The 19,627-nt window shown below is 38.2% G+C and overlaps 3 protein-coding genes across 16 annotated transcripts in view; all 3 read left to right on the top strand.

The window, feature by feature from the left end:
- The first annotated feature begins 636 nt into the window (after positions 1 to 636).
- On the top strand, positions 637 to 3,239 carry LOC127971356 (transmembrane protein 109). Of its 2 annotated transcripts, none has more exons than XM_052574298.1 (2): positions 637 to 858; positions 2,617 to 3,239. In XM_052574298.1, the coding sequence occupies exons 1-2, from the start codon at positions 808 to 810 to the stop codon at positions 2,968 to 2,970; spliced, it is 405 nt and encodes a 134-aa protein (XP_052430258.1). In that variant the 5' UTR covers positions 637 to 807; the 3' UTR covers positions 2,971 to 3,239. The 2 variants fall into 2 exon arrangements, with proteins under 2 accessions (XP_052430258.1, XP_052430257.1); XM_052574297.1 differs by having other exon boundaries at positions 654 to 858; positions 2,612 to 3,239.
- A 3,024-nt stretch (positions 3,240 to 6,263) lies between these two features.
- LOC127971259 (uncharacterized) lies at positions 6,264 to 16,105 on the top strand. Its single transcript, XM_052574156.1, has 5 exons — positions 6,264 to 6,693; positions 7,218 to 7,502; positions 14,132 to 14,747; positions 14,854 to 15,122; positions 15,233 to 16,105. Exons 1-5 carry the CDS (start codon positions 6,264 to 6,266, stop codon positions 15,529 to 15,531), a joined length of 1,899 nt encoding a protein of 632 aa, XP_052430116.1. The 3' UTR covers positions 15,532 to 16,105.
- LOC127971350 (uncharacterized) overlaps positions 12,436 to 19,627 on the top strand; it is a 47,496-nt gene continuing 40,304 nt past the window's right edge. For 12 of the 13 annotated variants that reach the window (XM_052574271.1, XM_052574266.1, XM_052574268.1 and 9 more), the window contains exon 1: positions 18,288 to 18,413. The gene's annotated coding sequence lies outside the window, so the exon portion shown is untranslated. Of the gene's footprint in view, positions 12,562 to 18,287; positions 18,414 to 19,627 lie in introns of those variants that run through there. The other variant, XM_052574270.1, reaches the window with a different exon arrangement.

Below are 19,627 nucleotides of genomic sequence, written 5' to 3'. Positions count from 1 at the left end.
TTCAAAATTCGAATATGTATTCGAATAGTTTAAAAAAAAAAAGAATTTCGAAGGTGAAAATTAATATTCGAATTAAAAAAAATGTGGAAAAAAACGTCCGCGGTAGTAGAGGCGTGGTTGTCTGCTTAGCGAGTGGGTGCGCTAGCGCGCCTGAGGGTTCAGGGACAGGTCACAGGAGTAGCACTTCAAATGTCCTGAGATTATAATGAAAATGAAAAGGATATAATTTTTGAAAGGAAATCCATAGTAAGCAGTTTGCCATACAAAAGGAGATTTCTTAGGAAAAGAATTCCTCCCTTTTAAAAACTAATGTACCTATATAATTTTATTAACTATGTATGATCATAAAGTTATTTGCATTTTATAATTTGCAGTGTTTTCCTTGCTGTCTGTGATTCCATCAGAACAGAACTGCAACCGTCCACTTACTAAAAACCTTACTGTTATGATACGGTGTTGTGCCCTGTAGATATACATTGTTGGTGCATTAATGAAAACATGATTTCATTAATCAACCAACAGCATGTCACATACGCTGTCTATAGAATTTGCATTGAACCCTGAATCATTGCTTTAATTAAATCAGATGTGCATTGCGTCACTCTGTCAGTCAGTATTGGTTAATGATTAGCTTTGGCCAGTGATCTATGAGTTGAGTTCAGATAAAGACCGCCCTCTGGAAGAAAAGGAATGTGCACTACATAAACAAGTTCTGAAATCAAATCACTTTTCTCTTCCTTGATTTTTTTCTTTAGTTTGTCGAAATGTTGCTGCAGTTTGTTGCTGAAGGAGCTGCCAGTGGACTGAATGTCATTGCTGTGTATTTATCTGAGATTCTCAGAGCAACTGGAGTCAACGGTGAGTAAAGGTCATCTCCAGGTGCCTAGATCTAAATCTAAATCCTTTCAAAAATGTTCAACTTAAATATGCATATTCTCAAAGATTAACCACATGACGCGTTCCCATTTTTTGGCAAGCTTAAGCTGTAATTCTGAAGAGTACTAACAGAGAAAATGACATAAATGACTGATTCATCTCAGAAACATATGAGCAGGGCCGTAGCTGGGGTTTGCCGGGCCCCAGTGCAGGTTTTATCAGTTGGCCCTGTTTGAAATTGTTCAATTTTTTATGTTGATTCTATTCATATTTATTTGTGCTATTTACACAATGTTTAGAAAATGGTAATAAAATGACAAGAACTCAAGAGTTAAGATGTGTCAGAGCTAGTTAATCTTGAAAATGTCAGATAACTTTGATAGAAAGGTACGTATTGGATTACAGTCAACCTATAGCCCCCCTAAAAATGGCCTAGTGACCCCCACAGTAAAAGTGCAGTAACCATGTCTTTGTCTTCCTTTTTTTGGTGGATTGATTACTATTTATATAACCACAGTTTTACTAATAATACCATGGTTAAACTATTGTTAGTGTAGCAAAACCATGCTTTATTTGTGGTTAACATGGTTTCACTACAGCAACCTTGGTATTTCTGTAGTAAAACCATGGTTCATTTTCATTAAGGGAATATTACTATACTTTTGTGATATTTAACTGTCTTTGTTAACAACTTGTCTTAACATTGTCACCTTGGTCCATTTATGCACATAATAAATAGCATAAACTATCTATAAAGTGGCATCTAAGTAAGAAATGTCAACATTTTTTAAGTGTTTTTTTTGGGGTTTTTAAGTGTTTTTTTTTTGTCCAAAAAAAATAAAATAAAAAAAACCTTCCTGCCGTCATCAGCGTGCAGTTAATTTTGGGATCTTGGAGGATCCATCAGTTCTAGGATGCATTTCAAGGCTGTATTTGAAGGAGCCTTCGAATTGGGACAACCCCTGTGACATATCAGGTCTTTGAATCCTCCCTTCGAAGTATGCAACCTCTGAATTGAGACAGATATTCGCAGAAAATCAGAACCCATTTGACTTTAAAGAGCTTGAGCTTTTAAAGCTTATATTAAACATAAAATTACCTTTTGTTGGAGAGGATGATGATATAGTTTTAGTTATCATTCTGTTCAGATTTAAAAGGGTTAGTTCACCCAAAAATAAAAATAAGCCCATGCTTACTCTCAAGACATCCTATGTGCATATTAATTTCTTCTTTCAAACAAATCCAATCAGAGTTATTTAAAAAAAAAATAATAGAAAAGTGTTTATAATGTTTGATATTTTTCTTACAAAAATGCATGAATCCATTACAGGGGGCTTTTATTCACCCCTATGAGCCCTTTGAGGCACTGTTTATTATGGATGGATGTGCTCTATTGCACTTCTTTTGGACTGTTGAACAGAAACACTCACACTGCCATCATAAGTCATGACAGTTTTTAATACAACTCTGACTGGATTCGTCTGAAAGAAGAAAGTCATATACACCTAGGAGGCCTTGAGGGTGATTAATCCATGGGCTAATTTTCATCTTGGGTGAACTATCTTTAATTTTTTTAACAGGAAAATGGCGCAAAAAAATGCTATAGACTTACACCCTAGCACCACCCAAAACATCAACCGACCCCTCTCTTTAGCAACCACTTTAAACACCTTAGAAACTGCTACACTGAACTGACATCTGTTCTTTCTTCTTTCTGTCTGTGTCCTATTCAAAGAGAAGATATCAGTGCCTCATTTCACCGCAGAGGGCGTGTCTGCTGTGACCAAGTGGGCCTTGCTGGCTCTGATTGGATACTGGCTCCTGTCCTTGTTGCTTCGAGTCACCGTGGGGCTTGTGCGGCAAGTGTTTTGGCTGATTAAGGCAGTCGTGGTGCTGTGGCTGTTTGTGCGGATCGTCTCTGACCCCGCCGCCTCCACTGAACACACTACAGCGAGACTGACTCTACTAGTGCTCATCTGTGCAGTGTTTGGAGTCGCTACGAGCAGCTGCGGTGGGACAGCAGGCAGTCTTGAAACCCGAATCAGAAGACTGGAGGGACAAGTCAAAGGCCTGGAACAGAAGAAAACACAGTAAGGAGCAGCAAAAAACAAGCATGCGGACTCATGATAACTGGGAGATGACATCTGAAGTGTTTTATCAACTCACAACAGCCTTAGGAGTATTTATATCTGATCTTGCCAGTTCTTTCTTGTTTTGAATATGTTTCATAATTCATAAGGCCACGGAGACTACTCCCTTATTGTTTTAACTAAAATGTAAAGCAAGAAGAAAAAGCGTCATCCTAGAGCTCCTAGAGAATTTAAAGTGCTACCATTAAAGTTTTCCTTGATTGTTTCATGTAATTTTTTTGTGACTGTTATTGCATGAACACGATTTAAGTTCAGCTGCTCACACTTGCAAAAACTGTAACAATACAAAAGCAACGGGATGAAGACGGTGATAAAGGAAACGCATCGATATGAGTGTATGGAAATATTTAGAAACTTTATAACTGGACATATTAATGTACTCCAACCTCATCTGTAATTAGACAAGCTTGCACTTGTGGTTTACTTGTATCTTATAAGTATATTTTAAAATAACTCTACATAAAAAGATAATATACATTTGATGAAATAAAATGTCCTAGTAAATGTACCTTAAGAGAGAAAAGTTAACACACTTAAGTACAGAAAAGTATGAGTGCACTGTAATGTCAAAAATGGTCTTTAAAGTACATAGCTACATTTGTTATCATACATTTGTTAATAATCAAATGTATTGTATATTGCAATTAATGTAAATATAATTTAAAGCTGAAGACTGCTGTCAATAACCATTTTTGGTTAAAGACGATCCAAAGTCTATTTATTTGTTATTTGTACTATTTGTTAAGTACATAACAATACATATTTACATTTACATTTATTCATTTAGCAGACGCTTTTATCTAAAGGGACTTACAGATGAGGACAGTGGAAGCAATCAAAAACAACAAAAGAGCAATGCTATGTATATAAGTGCTATAACAACTCTCAGTTAGGTTAACACAGTACACGTAGCATGGGCTTTTAAATAATATAATTAATAAAAAGAAAACAGATAAAAAAAAAATAGAACAAAGCTAGTGTTAGAGGTATTTACACACACACAGACACAAAACTGCATAAAGAAAGAAAAGAAAATAGAATACAAAAAGATTAGAAAGGTAGTTAGATTATTATTATTTTTTAAGAATAGAATTAGAATACTGAGTGTTAAAGTTAGAGGGTCAAATAAAGATTGAAGAGATGTGTTTTAAGCCGATTCTTGAGGATGGCTAAGGACTCAGCTGCTCGGATTGAGTTGGGGAGGTCATTCCTGTCTTTCATTTTCCTGTCTTTCATTTTCTTGGATTAACATTACCGCAGCTAGTAGCTAAATTAAGCGCGGTCACTTTAAGAGACAATGAATGCATCCAATATAATAGGCTACACATCCCATTTGTTTCTCAGCTGTTCTACTGCTTTAAGTAAATAACAGAAAATAAAGTGCAGAAAATGGTAGATGTGTTTGCATTTTTTAGGAATAGAATTAGAATACTGAGTGTTAAAGTTAGAGGGTCAAATAAAGATGGAAGAGATGTGTTTTAAGCCGATTCTTGAGGATGGCTAAGGACTCAGCTGCTCGGATTGAGTTGGGGAGGTCATTCCTCCAATTAAATGGAGGTAAACTTTTAAAAAAGCTTAAACCTTGCGTGTTTTCTCGCTCCAAAGCTCGCGTTTTTCTAAGCAAGTTTTTCTGTCTGAACGGTACAGTGACTGGCGCTTTAGAAACGCACTGCTTCGTGAACCTTTACGAATCACTTGTTTTGAATCAGTGATTAGAATCGTGTATCAAACCCAATCAAACAGCCAGAGTCAGTGGTTTCAGTAGAAGTTTCGTAATTTAGGCTTATGTAGCCTTCGAAATATCAGTTGTTCACCAGTAGGAAAATTTGTAGACATTTTTAATGACACGTAATAAAAAGGAAGAATACTCTAAAAAAAATAATAACACATTTACATATTCATGGCATTAGATGATTGGCGTATTGCATTTAATAGATATTAATTTAACATGAACATTTAATCATTTAGCAGACGCTTTTATCCAAAGCCACTTACAGATGAGAAGAGCAAATAAAATCAATTTAAACAAATAGGAGGACAAGAGTAGACAAGTCTCAGTAAGTCTGACATACCAGTTTTCCCCCAGAAAAAGATACAAATAGAATAAGAACATTTCAGTAATAAAACATGTTTGAATAAAACATTTGCAAGTTTTTTCAATGCATGTTTGGCCTGAGTTTTTGTTGCATTGCGCTTGACAGATGCGTTTGACCGCTGCAAGTTCATAACATAACGTTAAATATGAAAAGGATCCACTATAAACAGTCACACAATACTGTCTTGAACAGAAGATTTAGGGATCACTTGAAATGAAAATAGCCTCTGGTGTGTGTGTGTGCGCGCGCGCGTGTGTGTGTGTAAGAGAGAGCGTTTGTGCGTGAGCGCGCTAATGCGTTCAAGATCGATATCAAAAACGCGTTCTGTGGGAATGACCCTTTATTATGCATTTATGTTTATTAAAAATGTTATAAATTAAATTAACGTACTTCAAACAAAAATGATTACAATCATTAAAAATTACTTTGTTTCAAAATGTATTTGTTATCGAACAAATCAGTCCCAATTAAGGTAAAGTTAGTCAGAAATGACCATAAGTGGAGTATCGCGAGTCTTCAGTACACAAAAAATGGCTTAATATCTAAACATACTTGTACTTACAGTAGCCTTACAAGTTCATTCAGTGAAGATTCAAACCATGCGATCATGAAGCATGAAAATTAACTGTTTAACTTAAACGAATAATTTTTTTGATGGTAAAACTGCAATCAAACATAGTAATGTTAAATGTGATTTTTTTCATGCCGTGTTGCTGGAGATGGATCGCAGCAAACGCGGACATAAACGCGATATGAAATAGTGTTGAAAAACGCTATTAAAAAATAATTCTTTATTTTCTGACCTAATGAGCCAATCAGCGAAAATGCTGCTGTTGGTAAACAATCCGTTTCCATGACAACTGGAACGAGACGCGTCACTGTTTCATGACGTCACAGACCCAGTCAGTATAAAAGGTCTCGCCCTGGCAGAATCTTTTTAGTTGAGCGATGTTCGCAACAGAGACGTTAGTCTGAGTGAAGTCTGCGAAAACAAACCTAGCAACACTTGTACAAACGCCAGTCCGTATAGATCGAGATATATTTTATCTGTACAGACAGTGTGTATCAGATAACGTTAAAGTTCAAACTGACATTACCAGATACGGATTACTTATCTGTCAGTATGAGAACCACAGACACAATGTCCAAAGACATGAGAGAGGTGCTCCTGGAGGTGTACGTCAACGACGCCTTCTACTTCGGTGACAGCTACTGGGCATCAGATGATAAAGATGTTCAGCTGGAGTTTGAGATCACCGATGACATCTACGACCTTATCAGCGGCAGTGCATCTCGAGAGCTGGATGTGCAGCTGGAGGTTGTGACGGTGGATCATGTCTCAGGCAGATACTGCAGTCCAGGAGAGATGCGTGTGCAGCTGGAGGTTAATGCTTGTGACAACATCTCGGTCTGTGAAGTGAAAGATTTGCAGCTGGAGATGAACAGGAACGACAGCATCTCAGAGCTGAAGAGTACTACGCTGGTCTCTGAAGATCTGAGCGACCCAGCAGGACCTTCAGTGGAAGAGGCCAATGATCAGGGTGTCCTGGATGCTGAGAAGAGTCCAACAGGTGAAGACATTTATATGTCTTATTCATGTTTATTTGTGTTGTTAGAGATGTTTCTAATAGTAAATTATTATATGTTGGCTGTGACAAAGACCTAATACTGTTTTCCTACACCTTGTTGAGCTCTCGAGCTACAACCGCCAAATTTGTCAGTGACCTTTATGCTGATTTGAATTTTGGTTGCTATATTTTTTCTAAATTATCTGATTCATGGAATTCCTGTAGCCGACTTCCAAACGCTGTTAGATTTCCATTTAGAGCTGAAAACTTTTCAAAGTAATGCCCTGTTTAGAGTTGATCCACTCTCTCGATCTATCTGCTAAAAATAGTTGGATAGATGCTAGCAACAAATAGCAGAGGACTCGTAGTTGTTTGTAAAGGTCCGATTGGTTTTTAATTGTTATGAAGTTAATTATGATGTTTAATGGGGTTTGAAATGTTTTTCAAACTTTCAAGCTTTTAAAAGTTTTTTTTTAAATTTAACTCTCAGAAAAGACTTATCTAGTTTGTTTTCTTCTTTTTTTCAGGACTCACTGTTGGGGAGATAACCAAGAAAATGGGGGCAATCTTCCAGCAAATTTGGGCAGTTTTCCAGACAAAAATGCCAGAAACTGTCGGGCAACCTGAAGTGGATCTTCTCGATCCAAAGGAATCGTTTGTTCCAGATCCAAGTGCTCCCAAGCCAGAACCTGAATTGGATCTGTTAGATACAGAGCAATCGTGTATCCCTGAACCAGAAGTGGATCTTGTTGTTCCTTCTGAACCTAAACTGGATCTGGTTGATCCGGAGGAATCACGTGCCAGCCCAAAAGGTGAAAAGATGCAAATAGAAACGTCTTCTTAAAATTTGGACTAATTAATCATGTTTAATCTGGTGAGAGATGTTTCTAATAACACATTGTATGTTTTTCTTCTTTTGTCAGAAACTACCAAAGCCGTGAAGAATAAGAAAGTTCATGGCTTCGTTGTAACCAAGAGAGTAGGATATGCTACAGTGAGGAATACGAAAAAACCTTCCTCCAGAACGACAGATCGAACTCAGCATGGCCTGAGATGGATCTGAATGTTCGTGAACCAAAACCTATTGAGGATTTGGTTGCTCCTCCTAAATGGGATCTGGTTGATGCGGTGGAACTGTACACCACGAGTCCTAGCGTTCCTGAGCCGGACTCTGAGGAGGATCTGGATGATCCTCTTGAACGTGAATGGGATAAGGACTCGATGGAATTATATGCCCCGGGTTCAAGTGTCCCTGAGCCAGACCCTGAAGAGGATTTGGTTGATTCAGTGGAACTGTACCTCCCGGGTCCAAGCGTTCTCAAGCCACGACCTGAATGGGATCTGGCTACTCCAGTGGATTTGGGTGCACCAAGTCCAAGCGTTCTTGAGCCAGAGTCAACAGTGTTATCTGAACTTGCAAGTTTGGAAAACTACGTCCCTTTAACCATGCTCCAACTAGAGGATCGTTTGAAGCAGTGCACACTGCTCAAACAAAGACATGTCACCAATGTCTGGCCCAGGGTCTTCATCGGAGACGAGTAAGTCTGCAACACAATTGTATTTCTCTCATTGTTCTGTCATTTATTCTACAATGTAAATAGTTTTCTATAAAAGACTAACCAAGGCTTTTGTGTCCTTGTGCAGAGAGGCCGCAACAGACCGAGATATGCTGCAGGAGATGTGCATCACTCACATTCTGAACGCTGCAGCGCCCAAAAAGGACTTGAACTACTTCTTGGGAACATCTTATGTTGAAGATCTAGAAGGAACAGTCAATACAGGGTCCAGATATTACAGAGGCTTGCACATCAATTATTACAGCTTGCCTACAACGGACAGACACTGTTCTGACATCAGCAAGTGCTTCATGCCAGCTGCAAAATTCATTGACAAGGCCGTGAATAAACCAGGGAGTAAGGGCTGACACACACACACACACACACACTCCATATATTGTCTACTATCAAGTGTGTTATAGTCTATTAATGAGTTTTTTGACCATAATTCTTTTTTGTTTCCTCAGGTAAGGTGTTGATTTGCTGCAAGCAGGGTGTCGACCACTCTGCGACTCTGTTTCTGGCATATCTGATGATCTGCCATGACATGATGGTGGAGGATGCCATTGATCACGCCATACAGTCGAGACGCATCCAGCCCTCCAGAGACTTCCTGAAGAAGCTGATGCTCCTCAATGCTGACCTTGTGAACAAGCGAAAACTAAAGTTAGAGGACATAAAAAAAGGCAAAAAGAGGAGAAAATGGCAGCTAAAAAAAAAGTGTAGAAATATACTAAAAGATATAAAAGAAAATGTTCACATCTAGAAATGTCAATAAAATGAATGGATAATGTCCTGATAATGAGCTGCTTTGTTTTGTAATATATTTATTTTTTACAGTGCAAATGAATTTCTGCACTGATCGAATCAAAATCCTATCATCATTGTATTTGATGTATTTTATGTATGTACTTTAATGAATTGCTTACAGTGCAAATGAATAAGTGCACAGATAAAAAATAAATAGAGGCATTGTTAGATGCCAGTGTTTCGTGATATAATTTCTATGCAAAGATTTGATTAAAAAAAATCTTTCAGTATCATAGCCAGGGCCATAGCTGGGGTCAGCGGGTCCCCGGTGAAGGTTGTACCAGTGGGCCCTGTTTGAAATTGTTTAATTTATATGTTCATGTTTAAGTTGTCTCAGGTGTGTAGGTGTCCAGGTACAGAAAACAAAGAATTAAATATAAAATAGCACTGCATAGTCTTCACTGTATACGTTTAATTAACAGTCGAACCAAAATGTATTCAGACACCTTCAACATTTCTTACATTATCACAGTTTATTTGCTCTAGTTTATAAAATGGTAATAAAATATGACAAGATCTCAAGAGTTAAACTGTGTCAGAACAAATTCATCTTGAAAATGTCAGATAACTTTGATAGAAAGGTGTGTAATCGATTACAATCAACCAAAACTTCAGACAGTTGTTAGTATGACAATATTTACACAACTATCAATACTTTGTTGAACAATTACCAAGCAATGTTTAATTTTGTTCAGTCTGTGGTGTGAAAAGGTTGCATAAGCAATTCAGGAAAAAAAAACACGTAAGCAAAACATGGTCGGGTCAAAGTGTCTGAAAAATTTTTGCTCCCATTTTTATCTATCAATTTCACTAGTACTCCTCTGTATGAAGATTTTTGGGGTATGTCACAGCTCGCTTTATTTTGCTATACTCACTTACATTAATTATAGTGTCCTGCACCTACTATTAAAATGTAAAAAAAAAAAAAAAAAGTTTGGTTTGACTGTGCACTCATTCTTGTTAAAACTACGAAGTAATTCAGTCAAGAGCAGTGAGTGATTTTCCGTCTTTCATTTTCTTGGATTAACATTACCGCAGCTAGTAGCTAAATTAAGCGCGGTCACTTTAAGAGACAATGAATGCATCCAATATAATAGGCTACACATCCCATTTGTTTCTCAACTGTTTTACTGCTTTACGTAAATAACAGAAAATAAAGTGCAGAAAATGGTAGATGTGTTTGCATTTTTTAAGAATAGAATTAGAATACTGAGTGTTAAAGTTAGAGGGTCAAATAAAGATTGAAGAGCTGTGTTTTAAGCCGATTCTTGAGGATGGCTAAGGACCAAGGGGCAAGGAACTCGACCGGAAGTTGAAGTCGGGTGGGGGCTGCCATCTTTTAGCAGAACTTCACTTGCGTTAGCATTCCCATTGACTCCCATTCATTTTGGCGTCACTTTGACAACGAATAACTTTACATCTGAGGCGTTTAAAGACTCCGTTTGTCCATTATTTATTTCTAAAGATACACGACAATGTATAAAGGGCTCCATTACCTTCTATGTTACATTATGGCCCCGTATAAACAGTTTTTGTAAAAAATAGGCTAACGATTGCGTCATAACCACTCGGCTCTCTGTCGCATTACCGTACAGACAGGAGGAGAAGCTCGCAGGCAATTAACTTAATATGGCGTACTGGCGTTACATTTTAAAATACTATACAAAATAATTAATCAGAATACTTACTCCTGCTCACTCACGCCAAAGAACTCCCCGGTCAAGCTCGCCGTCTCTGCAAGATTAACGATGGCAGTTTTCACGCACAGCCACTAGAAGATTTACATCTGTCAGACAGGTTGCTGACGTCGTCAAGCTTCGTTTGAGTCTGCGCGTCAGAAACGGAAGTGCTAAAAAACGCAAAAAACTGGGCTTCATTTGTCTCAATTGAGTTCCAATGGGGTCGCTGTGTCCATTTCTTTTACTGTCTATGCTAAGGACTCAGCTGCTCGGATTGAGTTGGGGAGGTCATTCCTCCAATTAAATGGAGGTAAACTTTTAAAAAAGCTTAAACCTTGCGTGTTTTCTCGCTCCAAAGCTCGCGTTTTTCTAAGCAAGTTTCTCTGTCTGAACGGTACAGTGACTGGCGCTTTAGAAACGCACTGCTTCGTGAACCTTTACGAATCACTTGTTTTGAATCAGTGATTAGAATCGTGTATCAAACCCAATCAAACAGCCAGAGTCAGTGGTTTCAGTAGAAGTTTCGTAATTTAGGTTTATGTAGCCTTCGAAATATCAGTTGTTCACCACTAGGAAAATTTGTAGACATTGTTAATGACACGTAATAAAAAGGAAGAATACTCTCTAGACAAAGCTATTTAATACAAAATAAGCTCGAAAACAAATAATAACACATTTACATATTCATGGAATTAGATGATTGGCTTATTGCATTTAATAGATATTAATTTAACATGAACATTTAATCATTTAGCAGACGCTTTTATCCAAAGCCACTTACAGATGAGAAGAGCAAATAAAATCAATTTAAACCAATAGGAGGGCAACAGTAGACAAGTCTCAGTTAGTCTGACATACCAGTTTTCCCCCAGAAAAAGATAAAAATAGAATAAGAACATTTTAGTAATAAAACATGTTTGAATAAAACATTTGCAAGATTGTTCAATGCATGTTTGGCCTGAGTTTTTGTTGCATTGCGCTTGACAGATGCGTTTGACCGCTGCAAGTTCATAACATAACGTTAAATATGAAAAGGATCCACTATAAACAGTCACACAATACTGTCTTGAACAGAAGATTTAGGGATCACTTGAAATGAAAATAGCCTACTCTGGTGTGTGTGTGTGTGTGTGTGCGCGCGCGCGTGTGTGCGTGTAAGAGAGAGCGTTTGTGCGTGAGCGCGCTAATGCGTTCAAGATCGATATCAAAAACGCGTTCTGTGGGAATGACCCTTTATTATGCATTTATGTTTATTAAAAATGTTATAAATTAAATTAACGTACTTCAAACAAAAATGATTACAATCATTAAAAATTACTTTGTTTCAAAATGTATTTGTTATCGAACAAATCAGTCCCAATTAAGGTAAAGTTAGTCAGAAATGACCATAAGTGGAGTATCGCGAGTCTTCAGTACACAAAAAATGGCTTAATATCTAAACATACTTGTACTTACAGTAGCCTTACAAGTTCATTCAGTGAAGGATTCCTCCGACTGATTCAGATTCAAACCATGCGATCATGAAGCATGAAAATTAACTGTTTAACTTAAACGAATAATTTTTTTGATGGTAAAACTGCACTCAAACATAGTAATGTTAAATGTGATTTTTTCATGCCGTGTTGCTGGAGATGGATCGCAGCAAACGCGGACATAAACGCGATATGAAATAGTGTTGAAAAACGCTATTAAAAATAATTCTTTATTTTCTGACCTAATGAGCCAATCAGCGAAAATGCTGCTGTTGGTAAACAATCCGTTTCCATGGCAACTGGAACAAGACGCGTCACTGTTTCATGACGTCACAGACCCAGTCAGTATAAAAGGTCTCGCCCTGGCAGAATCTCTTTAGTTGAGCGATGTTCGCAACAGAGACGTTAGTCTGAGTGAAGTCTGCGAAAACAAACCTAGCAACACTTGTACAAACGCCAGTCCGTATAGATCGAGATATATTTTATCTGTACAGACAGTGTGTATCAGATAACGTTAAAGTTCAAACTGACATTACCAGATACGGATTACTTATCTGTCAGTATGAGAACCACAGACACAATGTCCAAAGACATGAGAGAGGTGCTCCTGGAGGTGTACGTCAACGACGCCTTCTACTTCGGTGACAGCTACTGGGCATCAGATGATAAAGATGTTCAGCTGGAGTTTGAGATCACCGATGACATCTACGACCTTATCAGTGCATCTCGAGAGCTAGATGTGCAGCTGGAGGTTGTGACGGTGGATCATGTCTCAGGCAGATACTGCAGTCCAGGAGAGATGCGTGTGCAGCTGGAGGTTAATGCTTGTGACAACATCTCGGTCTGTGAAGTGAAAGATTTGCAGCTGGAGATGAACAGGAACGACAGCATCTCAGAGCTGAAGAGTCCTACGCTGGTCTCTGAAGATCTGAGCGACCCAGCAGGACCTTCAGTGGAAGAGGCCAATGATCAGGGTGTCCTGGATGCTGAGAACAGTCCAACAGGTGAAGACATGCAAATGTCTTATTCATGTTTATTTGTGTTGTTAGAGATGTTTCTAATAGTAAATTATTATATGTTGGCTGTGACAAAGACCTAATACTGTTTTCCTACACCTTGTTGAGCTCTCGAGCTACAACCGCCAAATTTGTCAGCGACCTTTATGCTGATTTGAATTTTGGTTGCTATATTTTTTCTAAATGATCTGATTCATGGAATTCCTGTAGCCGACTTCCAAACGCTGTTAGATTTCCATTTAGAGCTGAAAACTTTTCAAAGTAATGCCCTGTTTAGAGTTGTTCCACTCTCTCGATCTATCTGCTAAAAATAGTTGGATAGATGCTAGCAACAACTAGCAGAGGACTCGTAGTTGTTTGTAAAGGTCCGATTGGTTTTTAATTGTTATGAAGTTAATTATGATGTTTAATGGGGTTTGAAATGTTTTTCAAACTTTCAAGCTTTTAAAAGTTTTTTTTTTTAATTTAACTCTCAGACAAGACTTATCTAGTTTGTTTTCTTCTTTTTTCCAGGACTCACTGTTGGGGAGATAACCAAGAAAATGGGGGCAATCTTCCAGCAAATTTGGGCAGTTTTCCAGACAAAAATGCCAGAAACTGTCGGGCAACCTGAAGTGGATCTTCTCGATCCAAGGAATCGTTTGTTCCAGATCCAAGTGCTCCCAAGCCAGAACCTGAATTGGATCTGTTAGATACAGAGCAATCGTGTATCCCTGAACCAGAAGTGGATCTTGTTGTTCCTTCTGAACCTAAACTGGATCTGGTTGATCCGGAGGAATCACGTGCCAGCCCAAAAGGTGAAAAGATGCAAATAGAAACGTCTTCTTAAAATTCGGACTAATTAATCATGTTTAATCTGGTGAGAGATGTTTCTAATTACACATTGTATGTTTTTCTTCTTTTGTCAGAAACTACCAAAGCCGTGAAGAATAAGAAAGTTCATGGCTTCGTTGTAACCAAGAGAGTAGGATATGCTACAGTGAGGAATACGAAAAAAACCTTCCTCCAGAACGACAGATCGAACTCAGCATGGCCTGAGATGGATCTGAATGTTCGTGAACCAAAACCTATTGAGGATTTGGTTGCTCCTCCTAAATGGGATCTGGTTGATGCGGTGGAACTGTACACCACGAGTCCTAGCGTTCCTGAGCCGGACTCTGAGGAGGATCTGGATGATCCTCTTGAACGTGAATGGGATAAGGACTCGATGGAATTATATGCCCCGGGTTCAAGTGTCCCTGAGCCAGACCCTGAAGAGGATTTGGTTGATTCAGTGGAACTGTACCTCCCGGGTCCAAGCGTTCTCAAGCCACGACCTGAATGGGATCTGGCTACTCCAGTGGATTTGGGTGCACCAAGTCCAAGCGTTCTTGAGCCAGAGTCAACGGTGTTATCTGAACTTGCAAGTTTGGAAAACTACGTCCCTTTAACCATGCTCCAACTAGAGGATCGTTTGAAGCAGTGCAAACTGCTCAAACAAAGACATGTCACCAATGTCTGGCCCAGGGTCTTCATCGGAGACGAGTAAGTCTGCAACACAATTGTATTTCTCTCATTGTTCTGTCATTTATTCTACAATGTAAATAGTTTTCTATAAAAGACTAACCAAGGCTTTTGTGTCCTTGTGCAGAGAGGCCGCAACAGACCGAGATATGCTGCAGGAGATGTGCATCACTCACATTCTGAACGCTGCAGCGCCCAAAAAGGACTTGAACTACTTCTTGGGAACATCTTATGTTGAAGATCTAGAAGGAACAGTCAATACAGGGTCCAGATATTACAGAGGCTTGCACATCAATTATTACAGCTTGCCTACAACGGACAGACACTGTTCTGACATCAGCAAGTGCTTCATGCCAGCTGCAAAATTCATTGACAAGGCCGTGAATAAACCAGGGAGTAAGGGCTGACACACACACACACACACACACTCCATATATTGTCTACTATCAAGTGTGTTATAGTCTATTAATGAGTTTTTTGACCATAATTCTTTTTTGTTTCCTCAGGTAAGGTGTTGATTTGCTGCAAGCAGGGTGTCGACCACTCTGCGACTCTGTTTCTGGCATATCTGATGATCTGCCATGACATGATGGTGGAGGATGCCATTGATCACGCCATACAGTCGAGACGCATCCAGCCCTCCAGAGACTTCCTGAAGAAGCTGATGCTCCTCAATGCTGACCTTGTGAACAAGCGAAAACTAAAGTTAGAGGACATAAAAAAAGGCAAAAAGAGGAGAAAATGGCAGCTAAAAAAAAAGTGTAGAAATATACTAAAAGATATAAAAGAAAATGTTCACATCTAGAAATGTCAATAAAATGAATGGATAATGTCCTGATAATGAGCTGCTTTGTTTTGTAATATATTTATTTTTTACAGTGCAAATGAATTTCTGCACTGATCGAATCAAAATCCTATCATCATTGTATTTGATGTATTTTATGTATGTACTTTAATGAATTGCTTACAGTGCAAATGAATAAGTGCACAGATAAAAAATAAATAGAGGCATTGTTAGATGCCAGTGTTTCGTGATATAATTTCTATGCAAAGATTTGATTAAAAAAAATCTTTCAGTATCATAGCCAGGGCCGTAGCTGGGGTCAGCGGGGCCCCGGTGAAGGTTGTACCAGTGGGCCCTGTTTGAAATTGTTTAATTTATATGTTCATGTTTAAGTTGTCTCAGGTGTGTAGGTGTCCAGGTACAGAAAACAAAGAATTAAATATAAAATAGCACTGCATAGTCTTCACTGTATACGTTTAATTAACAGTCAAACCAAAATGTATTCAGACACCTTCAACATTTCTTACATTATCACAGTTTATTTGCTCTAGTTTATAAAATGGTAATAAAATATGACAAGATCTCAAGAGTTAAACTGTGTCAGAACAAATTCATCTTGAAAATGTCAGATAACTTTGATAGAAAGGTGTGTAATCGATTACAATCAACCAAAACTTCAGACAGTTGTTAGTATGACAATATTTACACAACTATCAATACTTTGTTGAACAATTACCAAGCAATGTTTAATTTTGTTTAGTCTGTGGTGTGAAAAGGTTGCATTAGCAATTCAGGAAAAAAAAACACGTAAGCAAAACATGGTCGGGTCAAAGTGTCTGAAAAATTTTTGCTCCCATTTTTATCTATCAATTTCACTAGTACTCCTCTGTATGAAGATTTTTGGGGTATGTCACAGCTCGCTTTATTTTGCTATACTCACTTACATTAATTATAGTGTCCTGCACCTACTATTAAAATGTAAAAAAAAAAAAGTTTGGTTTGACTGTGCACTCATTCTTGTCAAAACTACGAAGTAATTCAGTCAAGAGCAGTGAGTGATTTTCCGTCTTTCATTTTCTTGGATTAACATTACCGCAGCTAGTAGCTAAATTAAGCGCGGTCACTTTAAGAGACAATGAATGCATCCAATATAATAGGCTACACATCCCATTTGTTTCTCAACTGTTTTACTGCTTTACGTAAATAACAGACAATAAAGTGCAGAAAATGGTAGATGTGTTTGCATTTTTTAAGAATAGAATTAGAATACTGAGTGTTAGAGTTAGAGGGTCAAATAAAGATGGAAGAGCTGTGTTTTAAGCCGATTCTTGAGGATGGCTAAGGACTCAGCTGCTCGGATTGAGTTGGGGAGGTCATTCCTCCAATTAAATGGAGGTAAACTTTTAAAAAAGCTTAATCCTTGCGTGTTTTCTCGCTCCAAAGCTCGCGTTTTTCTAAGCAAGTTTTTCTGTCTGAACGGTACAGTGACTGGCGCTTTAGAAACGCACTGCTTCGTGAACCTTTACGAATCACTTGTTTTGAATCAGTGATTAGAATCGTGTATCAAACCCAATCAAACAGCCAGAGTCAGTGGTTTCAGTAGAAGTTTCGTAATTTAGGCTTATGTAGCCTTCGAAATATCAGTTGTTCACCACTAGGAAAATTTGTAGACATTGTTAATGACACGTAATAAAAAGGAAGAATACTCTCTAGACAAAGCTATTTAATACAAAATAAGCTCGAAAACAAATAACAACACATTTACATATTCATGGCATTAGATGATTGGCGTATTGCATTTAATAGATATTAATTTAACATGAACATTTAATCATTTAGCAGACGCTTTTATCCAAAGCCACTTACAGATGAGAAGAGCAAATAAAATCAATTTAAACCAATAGGAGGGCAACAGTAGACAAGTCTCAGTTAGTCTGACATACCAGTTTTCCCCCAGAAAAAGATACAAATAGAATAAGAACATTTTAGTAATAAAACATGTTTGAATAAAACATTTGCAAGATTTTTCAGTGCATGTTTGGCCTGAGTTTTTGTTGCATTGCGCTTGACAGAGGCGTTTGACCGCTGCAAGTTCATAACATAACGTTAAATATGAAAAGGATCCACTATAAAGAGTCACACAATACTGTCTTGAACAGAAGATTTAGGGATCACTTGAAATGAAAATAGCCTACTCTGGTGTGTGTGTGTGTGTGCGCGCGCGTGTGTGTGTAAGAGAGAGCGTTTGTGCGTGAGCGCGCTAATGCGTTCAAGATCGATATCAAAAACGCGTTCTGTGGGAATGACCCTTTATTATGCATTTATGTTTATTAAAAATGTTATAAATTAAATTAACGTACTTCAAACAAAAATGATTACAATCATTAAAAATTACTTTGTTTCAAAATGTATTTGTTATCGAACAAATCAGTCCCAATTAAGGTAAAGTTAGTCAGAAATGACCATAAGTGGAGTATCGCGAGTCTTCAGTACACAAAAAATGGCTTAATATCTAAACATACTTGTACTTACAGTAGCCTTACAAGTTCATTCAGTGAAGGATTCCTCCGACTGATTCAGATTCAAACCATGCGATCATGAAGCATGAAAATTAACTGTTTAACTTAAACGAATAATTTTTTTGATGGTAAAACTGCACTCAAACATAGTAATGTTAAATGTGATTTTTTCATGCCGTGTTGCTGGAGATGGATCGCAGCAAACGCGGACATAAACGCGATATGAAATAGTGTTGAAAAACGCTATTAAAAATAATTCTTTATTTTCTGACCTAATGAGCCAATCAGCGAAAATGCTGCTGTTGGTAAACAATCCGTTTCCATGGCAACTGGAACAAGACGCGTCACTGTTTCATGACGTCACAGACCCAGTCAGTATAAAAGGTCTCGCCCTGGCAGAATCTCTTTAGTTGAGCGATGTTCGCAACAGAGACGTTAGTCTGAGTGAAGTCTGCGAAAACAAACCTAGCAACACTTGTACAAACGCCAGTCCGTATAGATCGAGATATATTTTATCTGTACAGACAGTGTGTATCAGATAACGTTAAAGTTCAAACTGACATTACCAGATACGGATTACTTATCTGTCAGTATGAGAACCACAGACACAATGTCCAAAGACATGAGAGAGGTGCTCCTGGAGGTGTATGTCAACGACGCCTTCTACTTCGGTGACAGCTACTGGGCATCAGATGATAAAGATGTTCAGCTGGAGTTTGAGATCACCGATGACATCTACGACCTTATCAGTGCATCTCGAGAGCTAGATGTGCAGCTGGAGGTTGTGACGGTGGATCATGTCTCAGGCAGATACTGCAGTCCAGGAGAGATGCGTGTGCAGCTGGAGGTTAATGCTTGTGACAACATCTCGGTCTGTGAAGTGAAAGATTTGCAGCTGGAGATGAACAGGAACGACAGCATCTCAGAGCTGAAGAGTCCTACGCTGGTCTCTGAAGATCTGAGCGACCCAGCAGGACCTTCAGTGGAAGAGGCCAATGATCAGGGTGTCCTGGATGCTGAGAACAGTCCAACAGGTGAAGACATGCAAATGTCTTATTCATGTTTATTTGTGTTGTTAGAGATGTTTCTAATAGTAAATTATTATATGTTGGCTGTGACAAAGACCTAATACTGTATTCCTACACCTTGTTGAGCTCTCGAGCTACAACCGCCAAATTTGTCAGTGACCTTTATGCGGATTTGAATTTTGGTTGCTATATTTTTTCTAAATTATCTGATTCATGGAATTCCTGTAGCCGACTTCCAAACGCTGTTAGATTTCCATTTAGAGCTGAAAACTTTTCAAAGTAATGCCCTGTTTAGAGTTGATCCACTCTCTCGATCTATCTGCTAAAAATAGTTGGATAGATGCTAGCAACAACTAGCAGAGGACTCGTAGTTGTTTGTAAAGGTCCGATTGGTTTTTAATTGTTATGAAGTTAATTATGATGTTTAATGGGGTTTGAAATGTTTTTCAAACTTTCAAGCTTTTAAAAGTTTTTTTTTTTAATTTAACTCTCAGACAAGACTTATCTAGTTTGTTTTCTTCTTTTTTTCAGGACTCACTGTTGGGGAGATAACCAAGAAAATGGGGGCAA

Source organism: Carassius gibelio, chromosome B14 (assembly GCF_023724105.1).
Source record: "Carassius gibelio isolate Cgi1373 ecotype wild population from Czech Republic chromosome B14, carGib1.2-hapl.c, whole genome shotgun sequence".
NCBI classification, from domain to species: Eukaryota; Metazoa; Chordata; class Actinopteri; order Cypriniformes; family Cyprinidae; genus Carassius; species Carassius gibelio.
The sequence above is the reverse complement of the archived record's forward strand: the minus strand, read 5'-3'. Positions and strand labels throughout refer to the sequence as shown.